The following is a 27,540-nucleotide window of genomic DNA, read 5'->3' on the forward strand; positions in this document are numbered from 1 at the left end:
TCCAAAAATGATGGTCGCTAGTATCCTTATCGTACAAATTATGAGAACCCCCCTCCCCAAAAAAGAAATTACGTCAGGGCATATAATTTCAAAACCAGACAATTACATTCAGAAACAGACGCGCCAGGAGGCAAACCATTTCGATTGAGGGTGGAAAAGGAAAGGCGAATTACAACGTTGTGAAGGCTTCACTTTCTATGTCTGTTGTGAAGACTTCATATTCCCTGTTTTCTCTCACTCAGTAACAATGATTTTCGTACGAAACAAATTTATATATATTTTGGCGGTGTAATGACAACGCTTCATAATAAAACAGCTAGAACTGGCACTTTATAAAACAACTTTTCGTCTATCTATCATATCCAACAATGAACATAAAATTTGTGGGGAAAAACGATGTAATATCAATACTGCCAATACAAACTTATGCTGGCTGCTAAATGATAATAAATTCCGCTAAATTAATGTGAATTTAACGTAAAGAAACTTATTTTCCTCACTGTTATTACTTAAAATATCTGCTAAATCCAATCATGAGCAATTTACAATTTGCACTTCTTGATTATATATATATATATATATATATATATATATATGAAATGAAAATCCACACAACTAGAAGACAAGACTTGGCAACACTAAGTATATACGAAGGCAAACACTTACTTGTGGTGACCCCTGACGATATTTACGGAACTTTTTCTTATTGTGTCGTCAACTTTACCGGCCGTGTTAGTGAAACGGATTCCAAGTCAAAAGACATTTTTGAAGCAAAAAAAAAGTAAAAAAATTGGCTTACAATTTATTGTTTTGATTCTTACAGTACTATTTAATTACCTGAAGGAAAGCACTTATAAAGTTTGCCAGTCTAACCGCCATTTTGGCTTCGTTGGCGAACTGCTCCTCCATTCCAAATCCAATATCTCCATGAAGAACGAGATCCTCTGGACGGAAACTGAAAATTAAAGGCCAATTAGTTTAATACCTACTTTTTCAATTAAGTACATGGAATCTCATAAATATACGGAAAAAGAGGGGGAATGTGGAAGCGCAGAGAATGGGGTAACCTCTATTTCTAACTTGTTATCCTTGGGCAATCCAAAATGGCGGCTAAAAGATACGCACATTGTTTTGAATGCCTGTATCTCGTAAACTACTACACCAATATATATCGTTCAAACACTAAATTATGTGGAAGATAACAGGATAAAATACGATATTAGTTTGTTATTCATATTTAAAATTACCAATGAGAAAAATGATTGAAGAATATTGTTTAAAATATTCATTTTAGAACGATAACGTTTATGTGTGATTACGTATTATAATCTTTAGGGCAAAAAGTGCTTCTAAATGATGCACTAACCAGAAGAGAAATAAAAAGGAAAAGGAAGTTACAGTAAAAGCTCCTTATTCGCGCTTCCTTCATTCGCGTTTTCACTATTCGCGGATTAAAAAAAATGCAACCTAATTCCTATATTCGCGGCTAAAGATTTCTTTATTCGCGGATCTAATCAGTACGTACATACATAATAATAAAAAGGATTCCAATAGGTATCCAACCCAATATCCTTTGTAAACGCCGTCAAATGGACTAATAAAATGTAAAATAGACCTTATTACAACTTTGCCTAAAGTATGTTGTTAAATGATATCACCGCTGTATTGGTTCGGACTTTGACATAAGCCGCCTTCGCCGCGATCGAATGTAAACAAACAGAATGTTTTTCAGAATGTAAACAAACAGAATGAAAGCAACCTTATTACTCAACGAATAAAGTATATTTTTAAATGCCGCCACATTATTAGACATTCCGTCCTTTGGTAAGAGCCGCTTTGCGTGTTTTATTGTTTCGTCTTTCCATTCGTTACAAAAATTGTGATCGAGTAACACGTCTCTACCACTGTCTTTCTAATTTATACAGTAATGTCAACTAAAAAAAAATGAGAAACGAGTTTCGACACGAAAAAAATCTGTGTTACCGCTTAAAGTGAAAATAGAAATGCTTGATCGTTTATGCCTTGGAGAGTTGTTTGCATCCATATCACGCTCATTCAATGTCAACGAATCAACTGTACGATCGATAAAAAAATCCGAAGATAAAATAAGGTAGTCTGTAGCTTCAACTTCACTGTCAGCGAAAATTGTTCGTGATCCAGCAATAGAAAAAAATGGAAGCGGCGTTGTCATCATGGATCGAAGACCGCAAAGGGTGCCCCTGAGTGGTCCAATGGTCCGGGAGAACGCAAAGCGTCTTTACGCTCATTTTAAAGAACCTGATGGTAGTTGTAGTGGTGAATGTACAGATGAAGGATTTCAAGCATCGGAAGGTTGGTTCAATAAACTTAAGGTGAGACAATCATTGCATAACATTAAAATCGTTGGAGAAGCTGCATCTGCACTGTTGCAGCAGAACGATATCCAGAAGAATTTGCAAACTTAGTAGCTGATGGAGAATACAAACCTGAGCAAGTATTTAATGCAGACGAAACTGCACTGTTTTGGAAGAGAATGCCAAACAAAATATTCATTTCTAAAAGCGAAAAGTCTGCTCCTGGATTTAAGGCAGCAAAGGATAGAGTTACACTGCTGCTATGTTTTAATGCATCTGGAGATTGTGTCATTAAACCTAAATCCTCGGGCTTTAAAAAATCAAAACAAGGACGACCTGCCAGTGTTTTGGCGTGCTAATAAGAAAGCGTGGGTTACAAGCGCTATTTTTTTGTGACCTGTTCCGGAATTGTTTTGTTTCTGAAGTTGAAACTTATTATATATATATATATATATATATATATATATATATATATATATATATATATACACAGAATTTCGACTTTAAAGCAGTTCTAGTTTTGGACAATGACCAGGTCATCCTCGCGAACTTGAAACTATGCATCCAAATATAAAAGTGACATTTTTACCTCCCAACACGACGGCTTTGCTTCAACCTATGGACCAAGAAATAATCCAGGCCTTTAAGCTCTATTACATTAGACGAACCTTCACAATCGTATTGGATAATATGGAATGTAATCCTGATATGAATGTTATGGAATGCTGGAAGAAATTTGACATAGCAAAATGCATCGTAAACATAAAAGAATCATTGGAAGAACTGAAGCCACACACATTGAAGTCATGCTGGAAAAAACTGTGGCCTGCTCTGACTGCGGAAAATGACGAAGAATGTGTGCAAATTCAAACTTTGACTGCAAACAGCCAAAATAGGACGAAATGGGTTCGAACAGATAGAATCAAGTGACATTCAGGAATTGCTTGAATCGTAAGATGAAGATTTGACTGAAACCGACTTGGAGGAAATGTTAAATTCACAGCCCATTGAAGAAGAGGCTTCAACAAGCACTGGGAACGTGACATTTAATTTGAAAAATCTTAGTGAAGGTTTAAGAATGGCAAATGAGCTTTGTGATTTCTTTATGAAAATTGATCCGTCTATGGAACGAAGTCTTATTTTTAAGAGGCAAATTGCTAATGCCACTGCTGAATATCAGTCTGAATTGAAGGAGCTTTTAAAACTGCCAAGCAAGAAAAAATTACAAAATTCTTCAAACCATTGCCTAAGCTTGAAAATAATAATTAATCAATATGAAGGGTAAGGGGAAAAAACAAGGAATGTCCATGCATGTGCTTTACGGGTGCTTTGTCCTACCTGTTGGTGACTCTTGGCACTATTTGATTGTATATGCCATGCACGCGTAGATGTAGAAATATCCATGTAAAAAGGAGCGAAAGATTTAATAACCCTATTCTTTGTACGCGGTTTTCAATATTAAAATGCCGTTTTCTCAAAAATGTAATTTTGTGACATTCCTTCTTTTTTCCCCTTACCCTTCATATGGTCAAAAACTTCAATTACAGTAAATTGATTTTTTTATATATGTATTTGTTTTTTTATTTTGTCACCTAGGAACGTATCCCCTATAATCCCATATAAATTACCATTCTGTATTCGCGGCATATTTATGGAACATATACCCCGCGAATAAAGAGCTTTTACTGTAGTTTAAAATGTACTGATTAATATTGATTTGTTTGTTGACTCAGATGCTGATGCATTGTTATCTTCAACTTTAGCATTAATACAATCTCCATCTCCTTGAAGGTTCATTTTGGAACTTCTATACACTTTCTTGTTATTACGTAGCAAAATATAATCCGTTTTGGCTACAAAATATTTATAACGTGTATGAGACAGTTATACATAGACTTCTAACCAATGTCAAGGTTCCTGGGCGCGAAACACCAAATATATATATATATAACAACCTTTTGTGTATAAATATTTTGCCACAGTTTGTTTATTTCTATCCTAGAATACTTATTCTTCGCACCACTATACACTATTCACATGATAAATAAATACTCATCTGCTGTAGTAGCCTTAATATTCAATATATTATAGATATTTGACGTATACATGAGAGCAAACTTACATACGTCCTTGTAGTTCGGAGTTAGAATCTGTTATATCTTCATTATGTTAATAAATAAGTACATAGATACCGTACCATTACCTAACAACCGAAATCAATCTCGATTCGTTGCCATAACCACAAGTAAATTACGTTGCCATAGCCACAAGGAATTAACTATGAAATAGGAACAATTAACTATGAAAAGCAAGCTAAAATGAACTACGACCTAGTGGTCGCTGAGGAAATTAATGCATATTTAAAAAGTAACATGATTTACCAAGGGGGTGTACTTGCACTCCACTCAAATAATTGGTAAATATTTAGAAGACAATTCATTTAGTACAATTCCTCGCAAAAATATTTGATACAAATAAATAATTAAAGTCGTTGAATCTCATCCTTGTAGAAATATCCTTCGAACAGTAACAACAAAATAATTAACACTGGGGTGTGTTTGCACTCCACTTGGTAAAAAGAAGGTTAATATCAATACAAGTTGTATAAAATAACTGTAAGCCACATAGCCCTGATGCTGACGTCCCCATTTCTCCTCTTTAATCAATCAATCAATAAAATACTTATGAACTCAACTAAATTGCTTGCACCACATGACATACTTTATAACACATATAGAACAGACGTTACATGAATATTTGATGCATTTGAATCCAAATAAGGTAATTATTCACCTAGTACTTACTTTTTGCACGTTTTTGGATTTATACTAAAGATAAATTTCAATATTGCTTCTATGTTCTTCTTGCTCGTATGTACGGATTCAGGTCCGACGGACATATTTTTGTACTCATGATACTTATCCAAGTATAGATCTCTCACATATTGAGAAGCTCGCTCCCACTGAACTGGCATTTTGTGAATCCCTGAGTGAATTAAGAGGAAAATGTGCTTAATAAACAAACTTAAATTCATGTATTAGGACTATTTACAAAGCTGTATGCTTTCATGATTTTTCATGGTGAGAAAAAAACAAAAAAAAACGAATACTGGCTCTTAATAGGTTTAACTAAGCTTTCCGTAAGTGGTCACAGCATCCCATTCATTGTCCAAGTTTTCTTTACTGTTCAAAAACTAGGACTCAGCACAGAGAAAAGAAATTTCGACAGGGAATGGAGTGCTATGATCACTAATTACATTAATAAAAAGTAATGTTAACTTACATCTACCATTTACTATTAACTAAAAACGCACAGTATAATACAAGAGCGTACACGAAATATGAAAACGTTATAAAATAACCCAAAATTTAAGGGGAAAAAAACTACAGACAAAAATCACCAATGATGAAAATTTTCCAATTATGAAAGCTATGACAAGCTAAGAAGTACACACAGAAAATATGTCAGAATGTAACTACAGTGGAAAACTTTATTCTTAATAAAATGTTTAAGAAGCCAACGAACAACGATACTACAAAATGGTTAATCGAAGGGTTTTACAAATTGTTTTTTAAAGTGTAAATAAGATGAGCTATTTAGGTAAAAACAAGTATTTAAAATGCGAATTAGTGAAGATTATTGAAAACTGTAAGTTTATTTTATAGACTCAGTTACGTCAATTACTTATCAAGTTATAAATTTTTGTATACGCTTAACTGAAGATAAACACATTTAAGGAATCTCGATAATCAAATATATAAGAAATAGATTGCATTCTTTACTGTCAGAAAAATGAGTACTTTCTTAAAAAAAAAAAAAAAAAATATTGCAGATGTTCACATACCATACCTGTCTTCAGGGAATATGAAGATGAATGTGGGAAATTTAAATAAGTGTTTAATAATATGTGTTCGTTGAGCTCAATTAACAACCAATTTGTTATTAAGCTCAAAAGTTCTGATTTGTAAATAATTAATTTAGTGCCCCTTGTAACGTAAAAATGAAATGCCTTTAAGTCTTATTGTGAAAAGGCCTACACGATGGCTCCCACTTTTGAGTATTATTTTGATTATTGTTTCAACGGCATCTGACGCTTTTTTTAAATCGATAATTCTTCGTGCTTGTAGAAGACACCCCCCCCCCCCCCAAAAAAAAAAGGACTAAACGACTGTTGTAATAATAAGCTTATAAGATTACATGCCTTTTCAATGTACTACTTAATTAGTGAAATTTTGTTAAGCAACAGCTACATACGTTATGATTTTTTTTCTCTCTCTGTGATGCTGAGCACGTTCTTGTAACCTCTGAAACAACTCTTATTGTATCTAAAATAAATATGAAATTGCTACGGAAATAAAAAAAAAATGCTCAAATCTTTTAAATTATATGGTTGAAGTCCATTATACTGTGCATAATTTACAGAGTAACGCAAATAACTATTATTTACACTACCATTATCTGTGTACACCAACATTACCTACACTGCAATCCAACAGGTAAGTACCTTACTGGAAACGAATAGAATATAAGAAACAACGTTATCATTTATAGCTGATACGGTGAAATATGGATGAGATTATGAATGTAATATGAAATGAAATTAAATGAAATCATTGAGTTTTACGTCCCACGCTTATGCCGGTTAGGCTAAAGGAGACGGTGATGATGAGTAATGAATGAAATGATGGAATGAAGAAAGTGAGAGGAAACGGGAGAACCCCGAGGAAACCCACGCACACGGTGTTTGTCCACCACAAAGTTCACTTGGCGGAGGCTGGGATCGAACCCGGGACCCCAAGTACCAGAAGTGAACGCTCCACCACTGAGCCACCGCGGCCCCTGAATGTAATATGAGTGACAATGAAGTTAAATCATACGGTACTAACAAGCAAAGTTTTCCAAGTGTCAAACTTCGATTTGCTTGAAACTCCTGCAGAAAATAAAGGAATCAAAAGTAGGACTTCTTTTAATCGGCCAACGTGAGGAATGAAGGTGGTAAACACCCGCCTAAACTGCGAACAATGTGCATCTCAAAAGACATAATTCGTTATAGCCTTGCTAAAAGATCTCGTATTGCCCTCTGTTCGCAGTTTAGGGGGATGTTTACTCCCTTCATCCTTCACGTTGGCAAATATACAAAAACACGTATTTCCTACTTTTGATTCCTTTATTCACTGCAGGAGTTTCAAGCAAATCCGCATTGTGCGTTGCTAGTTATGCCTTGCTAAAAGGTGTCGCAGTTTAGGCAGGTGTGTATCCCCTTCATCCCCCTCGTTGGTCGATATACAAAAACACGTATGTCCTAATTTTGATTTCTTTATTCACTGCACGAGTTTCAAACAAATCTGCATTGTGCATTGCTAGTTGCGGCCTGGCTAAAAGGTGTCGTATTGCTTATGTTCGCAGTTTAGGAAGGTGTTTATCCCCTTTATCCCCGACGTCGGCCGACAAAAACATATGTCCTACTCTTGAGTCCTTTATTCATTGCAGGAGCTTCACGCAAATTGAAGTGTGACAATTGTTAAACCTTGCGTGTAAGTGAATGGATAAATAGTGGATGAATAATGGAAAGTATACTGGATAAATAATGATGATATAAAGCGAATATTATACTACGATTAATGAAATAAGATGAATACTTTAATGTGTGTGGCGAGTTATGGTGATTTTGTTATAATTCCTTTTTATTCCAATGCAGCTATTTTGAGTGTTGTTCATGTTGTTCATGTTATACATAATTCATGTTGTTCCTTGGGTTATTTCCTGTTATACGACTGCTTCTACTCAATAATACACTGAAAATTTGTGTGTAGCAATTATTATCTCAATACGTGCTATATAGGATGTACATGTTGACCGGAAGATCGTTAAGTTATTTCATTGCACCACCTGCTTCTTTTTTCTTTATTTAACATAATATCTCGTAAGAGTTCCTTATTGATGGTTGTTTTATTCTCTCAGTGCTTGAAATTCTGTGAAACTCATAAACGTTTCCATTGTGAAACTTGTCAATCCGGCAACTTCTGGAATCTTTTTCACTAACTGAGCAGAAAAGAAAAGGAATGTCAATTTCTCGAGGACCACAGAGACTAAGACGTTACATATTGACACAAAAAATTAAAATAAACCACAAAATTTCCAATACTAACTTTCAAAGAGGAAAATGTGCAACTGGTCCGGGAAGGTGAATCTTTAGCTTACTAGGCCGATACTTTAACACTACGTTACACATCTTATCCTAGATCAGGAGGACATTTGAACTGGACATGATTACCGGCACTGTCTCTCTTCGAAAGTTAAAATAATTTTACCCATTAAAAAAAAAAAAAAAAAAAAAAAAAAAACTCAAATTATAATGCTTTAAAATTCATATCTTCTTGCATAACATACTTACATCCGATTTTTATACAATCAAATCCATCATAATATTGTTCTGTTGTAGCTCTTTCTATAATTTCCCCAAGGTAAGGCCTGCGGACTACAGAAGGTAGTCGATAACCTGGATTACACCTGCACTGATAACCACCACGTCGAAAACCCCAGCCATGAATGGGTTCGCACTAGAGGAAATAGAAAAAGTATCTATATTTAATGAGAAATCAAACATACTGATTATCATGCTTCACTAGGTACCTGTAAACATCACACAAAGAGTGAAAAAGTAACGGACTGGACCGGGAGTCAAACCAGGCATACCGTACCGATGCGTTAACCACTACGTAGTCCGCTTCCCAGAACAGTCAATCACTCTCTCACTCTCGGTTTTTTACGTAACATTTAGTTGTGTACTTTCTGTTTCAACAACAAAGAGATCGAAATATTACAAAAGACAGAAATGCAAGGCTATTTTCAAAAATACAGCGAGATTTGTTAAGTTGCTACCTTTAAAACTTCGTCAATTTGATTTATATTCGTGGGACCGTGCACTGTTTGATTGATTGAGGTTCAAAGCGGACATAGCGCAGAAGCTATTTATCCAGATCACGAAAAGAGCAATGGTCGCCTCATATTGTTCATAAAACCCACAAACAATAAAAGTACAAACTCTGAACAAATAACGCCGTATCTTTACAAATTTTGAGCGCGTAGGCAGATTGAAAGTAAGACTCAAGTTGGAAGCAATTCACCAGACTCCTTACTTTTGATCGGAGTTACATTATCATGTTTTGTCAACTCTTATTTAATCTTTTTTGTGGCATTGGAAAGATTCCAATAGAAGATAACTGCGACTGGCATTCAGTACACGATAAGGTTCTGCTATAACACAAAATGGATCAACGGTGTTTAATTTGAGTAATTTCGAAGTCTGCTTTCCATTTTCAGTTTTTATCAGCAGAGTGTCATTGCAAAGTTTTCTAATATCCTTAACCTGCCCTGTAGTGTATACAACTTTAATTACAAAGGAGAACAATCCCTTGATGCTACTGGGACAGTTAGAGCTCCTCTTGGTACTTCCATCTATTACCTTCTCTTTTATCTTAAGGTTACGATACTTGTCTTTATCAGGCTGAATTAAATCAGCAGGCTTCTCCTCCTTAGTTTTAGACTTTTTGCATGGAAAATTTGGAACCAAAATATATGAAGATTTATCCATAAAAAAGATCATGTGATGAACATTTTAAAATGGAAAACTGTGTGGGGTCACCGAAAAACCACTCCAGCGTGTTCACGAAGATACTTAAACTATATCCTAGCTATCCTATATACACGCCCTCACTAACCACCTGAGAGTCCCGCAGCGGTATTCGTGACTGAGACAGCGAGGGAAAAAAAAAAAAAAAAAAAAGTAGTAAACATAATATATGAAACCACCCTCTCAGCTCCATTCTCTTTCCCGTTTTCAGGGTCCACTGTTTGAAGGAGCTGTGACTTGCATGTATGTATGTATGTATATTATTACTACTCTATATAAATATCTCATTTTTATAAATTGGCTAGCTTTCTGTACAACAAGTAAAGGCCACCTTAGATACATTTCACTGTAATTTTAATTTCATTCGTTTAAAAAAAAATGTACAAACCTCTGTCGTCTCCTTCTTGCATCGCGCTGTGTCAGCAAACCTATTAGGCCCATCGTTTCCTTTTCCTTTGGGACACTGATTAATATCAATTCTCTCAAAATCCATCTCAAGAACTGAAATTGCAGTATACCTGCAAGGAATAATTTATAGTTATTTATAAGACGTATTTTTAATTTGTATCTGATCTCGTTTATATTGAAAGTAATGCTTAAAATAGATCTTGTAGCAACTAGTTCACAATCAATGGTATGTACATGAACAGTTTCGATTTCCTCTTTATAACTGCGTATAGAACTGGTGGGAACCGATATAAATTAATAAAACATTTACTGCAACATTCAAATACGATTTCCATTTATCTGAACGAATATAACAAAGCAGGATAAAATATACACAAAAAATGATTACATTTTACCTTAAACTTGAATAGAGATAAAGACAAATAAAATACACTTACTCTCGAAAACAGACCGTGATCCCCCAGCCCTTCTAATTTACATACCAACATACAAAGTCTACCTAGCTGAAAAACAGAATCTAGCTAGTTGAGGAATAAGCAACTAACTCAGAACATTGATAATATCGCTGCTAGTTCAACGTTAGAGCTTAAAACTGACACATGCACCAATCTTAAGCACTAGAGATGTAATAGAGTAATCACTGTGTTTTCCATAATGTACAAGGCATTTCACTTACGTAGGATATTCGATGTGTCTGTAGCCAGTATGGCGCGGGTATATGTCAGCTATTGGTACGACAGCTGCTACCAGCCATTTATTTGCTCTGTTGCAATCAAAATAAGGTCGTGTCCATTTAACAGGTCCAGGATATTCATCAGCGCCTGAGTAAAATACGAGAAATAATAATTGTAACATTTAACAATTAAGAGCGTATAATTTTGCTTATTTCATACCACACGAAAATTTTTAAGTTCTAAGACATATGAATGAAAAACATTCCTTTAAGATTGTGACTTCACCAAGAATCGAACCCAACACCGTGTTTACAATAAGGGAGTTCATGGAATTAATAAGTCCTGAGATACATCTACGGAAATAGTTGCTTTTGAATAGAAATCAGAACTTCCTAACTCACAAAATTCCGTCTCGCTTTTAACTTTGTAGAATAATGGAACCTACAGAACCTTCTACGGTCTAATTCTAATGCAGTCACATTATTATATGAACCTTCGGGTCCCGAGGAAGGTGACAATTTATCATTTACATTGAAAACTCCAATTAGTAATTAACATTATTAAGCTCAAGCTGGAATACTACTTTCTACTGATCCATGTGTTACAAATTAAAACCTTCTCTTAAGTTTTTCTAATTAAACGTTCCAAACACAACATGCAAAAGTCGTAGATTACTAAAGCTAATCACTCGAGAATAAATATCTTTAAATCATCTTCATTATTAGGTGACTAATACAACTGTTTGATATCTTTGTATCTTCTGTCTATAAATATCATCTCATAACAGGGGGGCGCGGTGGCTCAGTGGTAGAGCGTTCACCTCCGGTGCTTGGGGTCCCTGGTTCGATCCCAGCTCGCGCCGTGTGGACAAACACCGTGCTCGTGAGTTTTCTCGGGGTTCTCCCGTTTCCTCCCTTTCTTCATTCCACCATTTCACTCATTTCTCATCATCACCGTCTCCTTTAGCCTAACCGGCATAACTGTAGGACGTAAAACTTTTTTTCATCTCATAACGAGATTTCATTTTTTTTCATCTCATAACGAGATCCTTCGCTCTTATTTCCAATAATAATAATAATAATAATAATAATAATAATAATAATAATAATAATAATAGTGATGATGATGATGATGCAGCTACTGCAGCATTAAGGAAGTTTCCGCTCTACAATTTACTCCATTCTATATTACTCCAAACTACAACTGCATACTCAACATTACTTCTTACAGCAACTACAACCAACTACCTACTGCCACAACAAATACTCGTAACAATTCTGGTTTTTTTTTTTTTTTTTTTTTTTTTTTTTTTTTTTTTTTTTTTTTAAATCCAAAAGGAAGCTTTACATCGTTCTTGTTTCTTCTTCCTCTTCATCTTGTTACACAACTTATGTCTTAACAATTTCAGTTCCCTTTTACTAATAAACAGTACATCACTCAACTTTAAGATCCTCTCTTCTTTAATTCTGTCAGTATAAATCCTTCTCATCTCGTATCATTTTTTCTTAGGTACTCTTACCGCTCATCTGTAGGTCCTTCTCAATATCTTCCCTTTACTTCTAACTTTCTTCATTAAAACATCTCTGGTACCATTACATTTCCTCCATTGTTTCCACGATCTTCTTTTTTTTTTTTTTTTTTTTTTTTTTTTTTCCAATTTTGTGCGAAATCTTCTCTTCCCTCATACATTTTCTCCGATCTACTCTCTGTTAATAATAGCCATGAACAAGATCTTTGTAGTCCATGGAATTCTTTTGATCCACTCTCTGCTATGGATCTCTCTGAAAACGACTCTTTCATTCAAATGTCTATCGTCCGTGCTCTTTTTTACAACTCCTCAATTGAATTCCTTTGCTAAAAAAAAAAATTCTAATGTCCCACAGGTCCACTAACATAACCTTCCTTAAATTAATTATTATCAGAATGGTATGAAATAGCATCGAGCTGTATATTTTGATGCTCTAATTGTTCCAGTTTATGGAACATGTATTTTTGGGCTATTTCATTTCTTTTAGACCAATGTTGATCCAACGATAGCTGTTTTAAGTATCTAACTTTTTCTCTTGTAGTAATGTTGACCAACTAACATTCTGTAATTTGTTGTACGCTTTAGGATCGATATCATTAAAAAAGTAGGAACTTTCCGTTCTTCATAAATATTTCATGCTAAATATAGCGGAACAAGCTGTTCAATGTAAAACTGAATTTCACCAACATCAAACATCTCACAAACTGATACATTTGACATCTTGTATATGTGATTTATAGGAACCTGATTCTTCCCCCGAATTGCAGTAACTGTTGCAATTAAATCTAAAACCTCTTCTTAATTCGTTTAAACGAAATGTTTTAATCTCAATGTGGAACAGAAGTAGCTTCTACTTAAGCCTAATCACTCAAGAACAGTCAAATTTCATTTAATTAGCTGCTGCAATTCTTAGATACTTCTATATCCTCTGATTATACATATCATCTCATGACAAAGTTCCTTTGCTCTTATTCTCACAATAAAGTCACAATTAGCTAACGCTCCACTCTGAAACTACTGAAGGAATTAAACTGACGTATAACTACAATTATTAGATTTAAAATAAGGAATGTGTGAAACAGCAGTTAAAGTCGCTGACGAAGGAGCGGGGATTCTATTGAAAATTTCGGCATTAATAAATATTGTAATGCCCTTTCTTCCGCCGTTCTGGTACGGCGCAGGCAATCCCACAATATGTATTGCTTATCATAAGATCAGCTAGAAATATCGCTCGGTTAACATTAGAACATCGGACTTGCGAGAGCTGGTTCGTTGCCAACGTAGGGCAGGCTTAACAAGGAAGGAAAACAGAACATAGAAATTGAATAAAACATCAGGAATAAGTACGCAATGCGTTCCGTAAGATGATAATGGAAATCAAATACAACTATAGAATACTGAGCTGTTTTTATTATCGTTACTGTATATATCAGAAAAACTGTTGTCGTCTCATCACATCGGCAACAATTAACTCGGTTATCCCAGTGCGATTATAATGTTATACACATCATACATATCTCCAAATTTATTCACATTAACATCTAAGTTATAACAGTATTCTTGTCATAGATGACTCATTCACCAATACACATAATGAACATTTTTAGTTACGTCATCGTATTCCAATGCATATTTAATCCTTTAAATCGCCGTATTTCATATATATCAATACACATTTATATTACTTTTATACTGACTTAATCGCATATAGCAGAAGGATGATCATTTCATCATAGAAAGCTAAATGAATAATTTAACATAGCAAACACAATAATGCATTAAATGAGTACGCTGTCATATATGTACAGGCATCCAAATTGTTTATGTGATAAGTTTAGTAAGATGTCTTAATTTTCCTGATGTGAAAGATATTATCTACATTGTATAAAAGAAGAGAAGACGATGCGGCTTGTGTATAGCCCGCTCCCCCCAGTTCTTTGTCACCGGAACTGGAAGAGTCACTACTACTACTATTACTACTACTGCTATTGTTACTACTACTACTACTACCATTGCTACTACTACTACTACTACTACTACTACTATTACTACTACTACTACTGCTACTACTAATTTTACTACTCCGACTACTACTACTACTTATATCGAGAACAGAACCCAACCAACCCCTGCGGGGCTTCTAACCCGTTCCTACTACTACTAGTAGTAGTATTGCTACTAACTACCACCACTACTACTTTTACTACTACTACTGCTACTACTACTACTACTACTACTACCGCTACTACTACTTATACTAAAGCCTCCTTACCACAAGATTTACATCTTAAATCTTTATAACATGTGATTCCGATTCATTCTGAACTAATATAAACCGTTAGAATCACTATGATTCGTTAAAAATCACTGGGGGGAGCGGGCTATACTCAATCCGACGATGCAGTTACGGAATCCTCACGGATTCCAGACTATTGAAATTAATACGAAATATTCATGCTCTTTCCTCTTGAACCAAACTACTAAAAACACAGTAATTTCATTTCATTTCATTTCGGCTTCCAATTGGATACCTTCTTCATAGGCACGACCGTTTAGGTCCAGTTGCCTTCTTCCTAATTATGTGATAAAAATAACTGTAAAAATGACAGAATTAGGTTTAAAGCTTCACATGGACCTTTGTACTTTAGAATTGCCGGGAATCAATGGGTTAGGTTCTGTAGATCTGACAAATTGTATTAAATAAAATTGTTAAGAGTACTAAATTGAAACAATAAATTTGATTTAGTGTAAATAGTAATTTCCCAGTTTTTTTTTTTTTAGGTGGTTTATTAATTAAAGTTCTTGATGATGTACCCTGGTTTATATATATATATATATAAATTTAATTGTTGTCTTGGATGAATTGTAATAATTTTTTGAATTGAATTGAATTTCAGTTTAGCGTCCCTTTCAGCAGCGAGGCTATATGAGACGTGGACCTACTGATTAACGTGGAATCCGAACCACATGAGCTCCCGCCGGGAATCGAACCCGGGTCTCCCGTGTAATAATTTTTTAATTAATTCCCAATTTCTAGTGTATATAATCATATTTGTGGATACTGGAAAAGTATGAAAGAAATTAAGAAGATGTTTATTGAAGATATTTCTTTTTTGTTGTAACAGTTCACATTGGAATATTAGATGGTTGATGTTTCCTATTTCTTTTCCACACCAGCACTTATTTGTTTCTCTTTTTTGTATTATATTCAACTTAGTAGGAGTTAAAACTAACCACTGAAACAAAGAAAAACAAACTCACCTGGCGGACCGTGAAATGTAAAAGTTTCGTTGGTATTATTTGCGTAGCGGATTTCCACCTGATACGTTGTTTTTGTATCATGTCGATTCTGAACAGTGTCTGGTAACCACATCCTAAACCTAATAAAAAAAAGTAAATATATTTGAGCACATAAATAAATAAATATATATACCTAACTCTTGTTTTAAGCTCAGAATAAGAAATATAAAAGAAACAAAGAACTCAATAAATTCACTTACAAATCTAGTTTCAAAACTTAGCTCCTAAAATTTTGTTTTCCCTCAAAACGATAAATCTCATTACCATATTTATCGTATCAATTCTAAGTTTTCGCAGGAATGCTAAAAATAATATATGTACAACAGAACCCATTAAATCTAGATTTGATTACGTTCGTAACTTGATTACGTCACAGCTATAGTTAATTTTGACCATATATCAGTGGTTAACTGTCATATTTATTTATGTCCTTATGCAATATCAAGATTTTAAAGAATTGAACCTTTTAACATGAGCTCCGAACCACGTCGAGACTTGAATCCTACGCTTGGCAAGCGTATAAATAATATTATGGAAAATCGATTGACATACAACAAGCTCTTCTTCACCGCATCTGCAAACACTTTCCAGGGTGTAACAGCCGTACATCTTATTATTGTATTTTTCTTTATTTTCTTTTATTGAATATTATGTAATTAATTTGGTTGGTTGATTATATTTAATTATGCTATGCGATGTTAAAAGGACGGCCGATCTCCCCTTTTTAATTGAGACGTTACCAATTGTTTATATTTCGTTTATTTCGTCTATTTAACATGTGTGTTTTGTGTGTTCTTAAATCCCAATGATAGAATATTCTCAATGAAAAATTCCTATTAACATTGAATAACGTAGAAGAGACTTCAAGGGTGAGACAAAGTCAAAGGGGTAATTCAGAACAAGATATGAAAGAGATTATTGGAGATGTTTGTTAGGAACTGGTAATCAGGCCTTACACGGATGAGGACGGATGAATATCAATGTGTCAATTTTTTAAAATATAATAAAAAAATGTGTACGAAAAGGGAAAATACTTAAGAGTCTATGTGCGCACGCAGCTATAGTGTTGGGTGCACAAAAGGGTGTATATGGAAAGTTAACAATGGTGACCAAAGTACAAAATAGTCATAAGATCTGACGTAAGTTGCAGAAACTTGTCACGTTTTTTTGCATTTACTATAAATGTGATGTGTCTTCAAAACTGATGTAACTTCGCAGACGCTTATCGAACTATATACCTCGGGAATCCGTCGGTCAATCTCTTTTTCGGCATTTGTATTTCTAAATTCACCGAGGGACTTCACCTGTAACTTTACTTCTTCAAACTTCGTTTTAAAATGAACCTAATTAGCTTAATTGTCTCAATTATTCAAAGTACTTGCTACCCTATGGATCTGTCTGCAGCTAAAGATTACGAGACACTCAATATGTTTGTTGTTTATTCACGTGTGACGGCTCGTATACTGTTAATCCTGAAATTGAAATTATGAAGTACGTTCCGCTCGCGTACTGGAGATGGATTGTCACAAGTCATAATGCATAACTGTGAAGGAGTATGCTATTACTATTCTGTAATTTGGTTCCTTTTAGTAAATTAGTCAGATTCTTGTCGACCAATTGCTCAGCTTTCTAGGCAACCTATTTTGCAAACTTAAACACGTTACATTATTTAGTAAACCCTGCTAAATTGGTCATTACTTGATTTGGATACATACCCACGAAATCGTGAAGGCAAAAGTTATTAGTATTGCAACCAACCGAGCTCAAGACATTTCTAATCGACGAGCTTTATTTATTTATTTCAATAAAGTGGTAAGGAATATGTTCACTACTGTATACACTATTAGGGTAATTCCGAAAAGTACATAAAGTTTCACAACTACAAAATCACCAAACTTTAATGTATTATGGACACACATAATTAGGTAACTCTGATTTTTTTTTAAAAAGGTAACGCTAAATATGCACCCATATAGTCGTCAACGAATGTAGTGACAACTGAAAAGAGATCTGGTAAATATTTGTGACAATTAACAAGTGTTCTGTATATACTTCAAAAGTTTCATTTATATCATTAGCTACTTATCAAAACTTTTCAGTAACTTCAGTTTCAGCCAAGGACTAACGTATGTTGCAACACACCGGTTTTAACAGGTTCACGATAATTAAACGGAGGAGGAAGCATCATTAAGATTTCAACTTGGAATTTGCATCTACACGGATCTGACAAAAGTATCAGTGTGACACCGAAACAGTCGTTCAAACATAAATGAACTGGACGCGACGGTAAGTAGTTTTCTTTTTGAAAAAGGAAAACGTTGCCACATATATTTCTTTATCTGCTTCTATTACTATTACGTGCAAGAAAAAGAAATAAATTTTAAAAAATGAAGTTGTGGGGCAATAGTTAAGATTCAATTTACTGGTTGCCAAAAATGAATAAGAAATAGACGCCTACTTTGGAGGTGAGAAACGACAGTTTCAAGAACTCGTTGAGTAGCTTTAATTCAAAGACAACAGAAATGTTATAAGTGAGGTTACTGTAGTCTGTAAAATGTTCAGTTGTCTGTAGAACTACAAACAGCCAACTTAACGTACGTTCTACCTTACATACATTTCATTTTACAACTAAACATTATTAGAACTTACTAAGTAGGACACCTCTGTAATTTATCTGCGCGCATAAATTTGTCACATATCAGTCAAATTGTGAAGGTAAGTATGAGCTTCTAGTATGTTATTGTACGCATTTTCGTCCGTTTCGGCAAGGACACTATATATATATATATATATCACCAGTTCAATTGAACTTAACCGATGTGAATGACACTTAACATGGCGGTAGGCAAGCGTACGAAATATTATGGTGTTCAGACCTTTGGCTTTTGAGTTGAGGGTTGTCACGAGATGCTCAGCCTGGACTTCGTAAATTGTTTCGTAAAATAACTTCTCTGCGCAATCGATAAAACGCATCCGATCTTAGCCAAACCTGGCATGGAGGTAAATCTTAAACTTACTAAGCAAATAAAAATATTACAGTGCGCAGGCAATTTAGGACATCAAATTTGGGACCCGATCATACAAGTTAAACGGAACTCATCCCATCGGCATCAAACTTTGCATGCTACTAGACCTTGACCTGCTATACAAACATGCGAAGTATTGTGGTGGGCCGATTTTCACTACCCGAGTTGTAGGGCATCAAATTTGGGGTCTGGACTTAGTGAAGTTTTCGAAAAAAATCATGTTGTTAAAGATTTGTTAAAAATAACTAAAGTGGATTTTTTTCGCGCAAGTGGAAAACTTACACTTGTACGAATTACTCAGTAATGTTAGAGCTGTTCTGAGATTACAGGCAAACATAGTTAAATATCGTCGTCTGAGATTCAACACCGCGTATCTCCAACTTTGGCAAATTTGAGTTTCTGATACCATTAAAATCAGTATAGGATTGCGCACAATCCGATTAAGTAGTCACCTATATTACGACAAATGGCTGTTTTCCCCTCGAAGTAATACTGCGTATATTGAGGCTGAAGCTAGTTTTTAAACAGTTTAGGGTCTCTCATGTAAAATAGGTGAAATGTTACTTATCTCAGATCGACGATATATTAGGTGTACAACTTTTCTTCCGACTTTTTTTTTTTCCGACATTCGAGGCTTTATTGAAGAAAAAAAACTGGTTATACATTTACGATTCAAAATATTGTTTATCACTGGCCACTACTTTTTTCATCTCTCAGGCAGCGTACGAATCCCGTGTCGAAAAAACTGCTCATCCTTTGAGACGATTCACGTATCGATCCAATTTTTGACTTCTTCATAAGTGCTGGTCAGCCAGACCGTGTGTCATTGATTGAAACAAGTGATAGAGGAAGCAAATATCTGGAGAATACGGTAGGTGGGTCAGGACTTCTTATTTCAACCTTTTTAAGTATGTTTTGACCGACTTTGCGACATGGGGTCGAGCACTGTCATGCTGCACAACACTTTATCTTGTCTCTCGTTGTATTGCGGACGTTTGTCTTTCAATGCTCGGCTTAAAGGCATTAATTGCTTTCGATACAGATTGCCTGTTACTGTTTCAGTCGGTTTTAGCAGCTCATAACACACTACCGACGAGCTGGACCCACCAAATACAGCGCATCACCTTGGAACTGTGAATATTCGGTTTTCCGCCGACGTGGAGGCATGGGCCAGGAATTTCCCATGATTTTCTGCGCTTTGGGTTACCGTAATGAACCCATTTTTCGTCCCCAGTCACAATGCGATGCAGAAATCTCTTTCGTCTTCATCTTTCAAGCAGCTGTTCACAAGCAAACAAAAGCCGTTCAACATCTCTCGGCTTCAACTCGTATGGCTTCAATCAATCCAATTCTACATTTTTGAAAACCTTCTCTCTTCCACCGCCATACCGTCTTCGATGTCAAAATCACCATTCTTGAAGCATTGAAACCACTCACGACACGTTCTTTCACTAATAGTGGTCTCGCTGTAAGTATTTGAGAACATTCGATGAGCCTGTACCGAAGATTTCTTCATACTAAAGCAGAAAATTCATATGTCGCGCAAATGACGAGAATTTGATCGTAAACTGACATTTTCAATAAAGAATAACTTTACGATGCGGACACAAATCGACTAATGTTTCGATGGGGCTATGCTGACAAATGCCCAAGCTTATTGTATGACTTCTACATATATTTCCAGACCCACTTACCACTAGAGCGATCTATTGGGAAACGACTGAAGCAAAGCATACACATTTCTATGTTTCAAATACAGCGAAACACGCATACGAATATAAATCCAAAAAAAGGTGCGTTAGTTATGAAAAAAAAAAAAAAAAACGGTGAATATTGGGAACAGACTCTTCGACTTCGAGACCAAAGGACACCGAAACAACTGAGTGTAAACAAGAATACAAAAAGTAAAGTAATACTGAAAACGGAAATACCGTTAAGTATCAGTGTTATTTAATATACAGGTATTAGCTGTGCAAACAACCAAAATAAAAAATAAATAAATAAAAGAAAAAAATCATTGAAGCCAATGAAACTTTTTTTTTAGAAGATATTGTATTACAATTAGAGGAAATTTCGAGTAATGCTGGACCCGGATTAATACACTCTCGAACCCTTCATTTAAAATAAATAAATAAATAAATAAATAAAATAAAATAAAATAAAAAGAAGAATAAAGTTTTCACTTACCACTCATTGATTCTGTAATAATCAGATGTATAATCCAGGCTCAAGCTTTCATTTGAAATCGCTCCCAGATCCTGTACGGTAAAGGTGTTTAGCGTTGAAATACGTTCAAGATGAATTGCGTCATTGAAGTCATCAGCTCTGAAGATAAAAATCAAAATTTTAAAAAATATATAGAGAGAAAACGTACAATAATTTCTAATCTATATTAACTTATTGAACATATAAAACATATTTTAAAATGTACACAGTACTAACTTTGTTTGCATTCCTGTTGTGATGATCAATTTAACTCCTTAACTTCCCGTCGATGTTTCCGGCATAATACACGAATGTCCTTCCTCAGAATGTTTTCTAAACTAAATTGTGACGATGTTAGGCTGATCATACTCTAAGGTACAGTACTTCAGTATCAGGAACTAGAATGTAAGGGCCAATGTATTCCAATATTTCATCAAAAGACGAAAACACAAAAAGTTTTTATATTTAGTTATTTTTATACATGTTTTTAAAGTGTAGTATTTCATAAAGGTTTTTATAAAACACTCTATACAGATTTTTATATCTACTTTCTATTTTTATGTATGACTTAAAAATGCACTTTTTAAGCCTATATAAACTATCAATAGTAGCCAAAAGACGGGTAAAAATAACCTGGGAAAGAATCTTTACCAATCTTCTAGCCACTGTCGATAGTTTATATAGGGTTAAAAAGTACACTTTTAAGTCATATATAAAAAAGGAATTTGATATAAAAACCTAAATACAGTGTTTTCGTCATTTAGTGCAACACTGGAAAACACTCGTCCTTACAGATTGGTTATTGCTACTGAATGCTATACTCTACAATATGATCAGTTAAAAAAAAAAAAAAAAAAAAAAAAAAAAAATTGAGTTTTACGTCCTACGCTTATGCCGGTTGGGCTAAAGGAGACGGTGATGATGAGTAATGGATGAAATGGTGGAATGAATAAAGTGGGAGGAAACGGGAGAACCCCGAGAAAACCCACGCACACGGTGTTTGCCCACCACAAAGTTCACTTGGCGGGGGCTGGGACCGGTCCCGGGACCCCGAGCACCAGAGGTGAACGCTCTACCACTGCGGCCTCCGTGATCAGTTCAAGATCTTCAAAATTTAGCTTAGAAAAGATCCTGATGAAGGGCATTAATATATTATGCAATATCGATGAAAAATTAAAGAGTTAAACTTATCGTCACTAGAGTAACTACAGGTGCATCTCTAAACTATTTCGATTTATTCAACTACTTAAAGACTTTCTGTTTTAATATAAACAGCGCAAAGATAATAAGAATACCACAATTAAGAAAGGTAGGAAACTTCCTACATACTTTAATAAGTCCTTACGGTTATGCAACAGCATACGCTTGCAGATATCTGGGTTGTAAGAACATTCTGTAAAGTTAATTGTTTGAGGCTTACTCTACACCAGAGTCGTCCATTTTGTAATCGGCGCTCACTTCGACTCTGGCTCACTGACTCCAACGAAGTTTGTGCACATTAACCTGAATCGGGCTCGCAAGAGCTCAGAACCACACTCGCTTGCGCTCATTAGCCTCACTGGACTTGCGACCTCTAAAGGTTCCAGTTCCCTATCCTCAATGGGACTTGCACTAGTTCGTTGTTTTCTATTAATAAACATACTGAAGTTCGAGTTCCCTCGGATTTTTGTTTTAGATCGTTATCAACTTATAGGGCCCTAGATCGCTATCAACTTATAGGGTTAGGGCTCTAGATCCTTATCAACTTATAGGGTTATATATAGAATAGGTTACATTATCTGGATGTCGTCTTATTAGGTAAGCTTCCTTTAGCAAATATGTTTGCTTCCTATAAATAAGAAATATTGTATGTCAACAAAATATCCTGTATTAAAACACACATGAACTGGCAAGTATAATTATCGTGCAAGTTAACTACACCACATTTTGCTAAATTTACGGGTAAAATTCAACACACTGCATAGAAAGACATGTTTAAAAGGAACAAATTTCCGTAGGCGACTGAATTAAACAGTAATTAATAAAACTGTATTTTATGTTTCCAAGTGTAGAGTTACTAGTGTAAACTCCGTTTAGGTTTACTTTTGGCACACCGAAATAACTGTTGAAAAAACATAATTATTTCGCTAATTTCCTTCTTATTGTTCCCTAAAAGATTTAAAATTCAAGGGAACCATCAGAAATATTTGTTAAAAACTTACAATTCTTTTACGATTAATGTATAAATAGGCTTTCAAATTAGTGTTGTGTCGATCATGAACGATTCGACCATTATGAACGAATCATGACGTGAATCAAATGAATTATGATTCCTTTCACAAACGAATCGATTCTTCTAATGAATCATTTCTACTTCTCACTGAATTGTTTGCCGTGATCGAAATGAAACTGCCAGCTTGTTGAGACAATTGGTGAGGTTGCTTCTGCAAATGCGCTTGCAGTTCACGGGGAGTGAAAAAGAAAGAAAGCCATACGCACGCCTTTTCTTCCTGCTTTTGTAGATGCGTGCGTTTTTTTCTTTCTGCGTGGTAGGGTTGTTTCCTAGGAAGAAAGGGAAGCCGCGTTGTTAGATTACTTTCAGAATAAACTGCAGTAGCCAAATTGGTCAATTTTAATGTTTTATAATCAACTCAAAGTACTATACTATATTCAACGTAAATACAGTACTTCCACAGAAAAAGTGCACTGTAAATTATTTGTACTGCACAAAACTGACTTTAAAAATGTATATGTAGATAGACGAATAAAGATTCTTTCTGGGAAGACAGTGTATTGCATTTTTCAGTAAAAACACTTGTCCACATGGAACGAAGCTTAGTGGTACCTACTTTTCGCTTTACTTCTATTGAAACATACATGAAGACACACATGGTTTTCTGAGCTTCCATGTAAACGAGAAGATGTGGGAGACCCGGGATCGATTCCCGGCGGAAGCTCATGTGATTCAGATTTCATGTTAATCAGCAGGTCCACGCCTCATATAGCCTCGCTGCTGAAACGGACGTTAAACTGAAAATCAACTCAACTGAAATTTAACTAACTAACAGTTTTCTCTTAGAAATGTAGACAAACACTGATGAGAACAGGGGTGGCCGGGGAGAAAATTCGCCAGGCCAAGAAGCTTCTCCCGGGGCATTTCCCAGATTGGGTTCAATTGGGGTTACCAGTATTTTCGCAAATATATGTTTATCTCTTGCTTATTGAAGTAGTAGTGGCTCAGTGGTAAAGCGTTCACTTCTAGTGGATGGGGTTCCTAGTTTTCTATTTGCGCCAAATGGTAGTTGTGGTGGACAAACACCATATGTGTGGACTTTCTCGGGGTTCTCTTGTTTTCGCTCACTTCCTTCATTTCACCATTTCATTCATTCTCATCCTTATCGTTTCCTTTAGTCTACACAATGATAATCATGGAACGTAAAACTTTAAAATTCTATTTCATTTCGCGTTTATTCACAGTCTCCCCGAGCTAAATCTTTTAAAATTATCACAATAGTATTAAATATATGTTCATGTGTAAACTCCCTCTTTTTCTCTATCTCGAAGATCAGTATCTTTTCCAGTCAAGAATAAAATAGAACATATTTTAGAATATAATATAGAATAAAATAGAAATCTTGCAGTTTAACGTTCCATGTTTATATTCATTAGCCTAAGGAAAACGAATGATTAAGGCAAGTAAATGGCGATGGAAGAATAGTTGGAATGAGAGTGTGGAAGGAAAAGGGAGTACCCGACAAAACCCACGGACATGATGATGTACATCACGAACTTACTTAGCAGTGGATCAAACCAGGGACCCCTCGCAAAGGAGGCAAGAGTTTTATCAGTGAGCCACGGTGACCCCTAGGGTAGAATAGAATTGACTGCGAGATAACAATTTACTTTAATTAATCATCTGCATCTTCTTTACCCTACAGGGTATAACTCTGACTTACAACAACAAAAGAAATCCATTAACATGACGTGTACTTTACAAAGTTTATATGACCTGGGCAAATAATACCCACTAGAAATGATTATAACACTAAAGACTCATTGTACAATGCTTTCTGTATTTAAAACCAAAAGCATGAATGTCGCCTATACAGAGCTCTATATTTTTCCCGATATTAATATGTACGACAATAAGAAGTTATTGTTATAACTGAAGAAATAAATTGTTATAACTGCTCATATCCCGTGAAAATCTTACCGAGTATATTTCAACAAAATATTCCCTCGAAAAAACTGAAGTTGGCAGAAAAAACATGGAGAGTGTTTGTCTCAATCTCTAATATGAAAGCAGGATGCAAAAGTAACAACAATGGGAATAGAGCAACAGCATATTATTGAAACTTCATAATTGCACTGAAGCTTACGAGTTCCCGAGCCACTCCACTCACCCAAATGCAACGCTATCCGTATCACGTGGCAAAGATGATACACGAGATTGCATTTTCTCACAAGGAATTTGCGAAATTGCGCAGAAAAGTGCGGTAGCCCAAGCGATTCATATGATCGAATAATTCCCACTCAATTCATATGATCGAATAATTCATTTGCGCAAAAGAGGTGCGCGGAAAACAAACTGATTCAATGAGCAAATCATCCCAACCAATTCACTTGCGCAAAAGGAATGCGCGGATGACCAATTCATATGAACGAATTAAATGATCGAATCATTTTAGTGAATCAAAGTAAATGAATCGATTCTCCTAAACGAATCGTTTTGCTCATCACTATTCCAAATGTATGGCATAAAAACTACAATGCATTCGGAAAAAACAAACCAACTTGTGGTAGGTGGCCACTAAAAAGCATAAATGCTACCGAACCAAGTCAGAGCAGAGCGAAGCTGATGGGTCCGCGCGATAGTACAGGGATGCGTCCGAAGGGAATAGACGCGTCTGTAATGGTGCGTATACGTATAAGCAAGGGTAGTGCAACAACGTGGGTTTTGGTAATGATACAAGCTTCAATAGCATTTGTCATGATTTCATACTTGTAAACACAGTGTAGCATACTGTGCAGAAATACAGTGGAAAATAGCTCCTAACAGTCATCTTTCATACGTACTCACTTATTTTACCCGTCGAAAAGCACTTGTAATGATTTTACACTAGTAACCCACACTTGTAAATCTAAAATACAGCTGCATTACTTTGTATTTAATTCTGTCACTTGCAGAAAACTATTCCTTATAAATATATTTTTTTATGCAAAGTATTCAATTTTAGCTATTTAATCTTCCAAAATGTGGTGCTTCAAAACTACACCAACACCATAAACTCATTGCAAGTACTATACAATCAAAATAAGTACATATGAAAAAGGATTGTATTAGATATTATTTTTTGACAGCGTAGTATTTCTGGACAATATACAAAAGCGGTACTTTTATTTTACAATTGAGCGTTGTTATTGTTAAACCACTACAAGACAGGAACTCGTATCACTGCGAAAACCCGTTCTCACACCCTCGCCTACGCGCCTGATCCTTAAGGACATATTCCCGCGCAATAAGGAAAACATACAAAACTGATCTTAAGTAGCATCTTTGTAAACAATATGGGCATATTCATTACCTAACTTTCCTAGACAGCAATTTTCGAAATCAACTGGAAATTGTAGAATTAAATACAAAGAAAACACATAAGGGAGTAACAATGAAAACTGGACAAGTGCTCATGCTATAAATTCCTGTGTGTCTATACAAGTTTTGAAGAATGTGAAGCATACGTAGGCTCAAATTAAATAAATTAAATACCTAAAAGTTCTTGGTGCAAATAGGGGCATTGTTTTGTTGAAAAATCCTCTGTATGAAGAAGTGTACGAAGAATTCTTCGAAAAGTAGATTGCACTAGCGTTTATATACGGATTTGCCGATACGTCAGCAACTGTTGACAAAAAGTAGTACATCATTCCTGGATCATATGTATCATTGATTGCTGGTCTAATAAATCGTGCCTGAAGAATATAACTCCAATAAAATGCTCTGCTCAGAGCCATATTATGAAGATGTAACAAGGCTGTCCTGTTAGGAAACACAGGGTTGATATTTATGTCTTTAATATCGGGAAGATGTGAAACTGAATCATCTGGTAGGAACAGATCGCCCAAATGTTGGATTGGGCAGTTATCTTTCGTAACTTTATCCATTTGGAGTTTTACATCATCGAAAGCGTCTCGGGTCTGCCACTCAAATTGACTATACACACCCACAACACAAATTAACACACTTATTGTACATAAGAACAGAAGCTGATCCATTTTCGCGTTTCGCTTCATGATGTACCAACTCTTAGCTCAGAAACGCATTATTTAGAACAATTAACAGAGCAAAAGTAACAAATTATTGCAATAAACACTCATAGTAAAAATTACTATTTATCCTTGCACCGAACTTAACATGGCCACCACCCGCATTCAGAATTCCTTCCAAGTGTTGCAGACT

General features: G+C 35.2%; 1 protein-coding gene across 1 annotated transcript; it reads right to left on the reverse strand.

Moving 5' to 3' along the window:
- Positions 1 to 837: 837 nt before the first annotated feature.
- On the reverse strand, positions 838 to 27,540 carry LOC145677613 (uncharacterized; the record flags this gene model as incomplete). Its single annotated transcript, XM_081748064.1, is given in 8 exon segments — positions 838 to 955; positions 5,138 to 5,318; positions 8,728 to 8,893; positions 10,355 to 10,484; positions 11,051 to 11,195; positions 15,838 to 15,956; positions 21,090 to 21,227; positions 26,854 to 27,540. Coding segments are annotated over 8 exon segments (1,518 nt in total), but the record flags the coding sequence as incomplete, so codon positions are not given.

Source organism: Thermobia domestica, unplaced genomic scaffold, assembly GCF_964235325.1.
Source record: "Thermobia domestica unplaced genomic scaffold, izTheDome1.hap1.1 HAP1_SCAFFOLD_1107, whole genome shotgun sequence".
NCBI lineage: Eukaryota > Metazoa > Arthropoda > Insecta > Zygentoma > Lepismatidae > Thermobia > Thermobia domestica.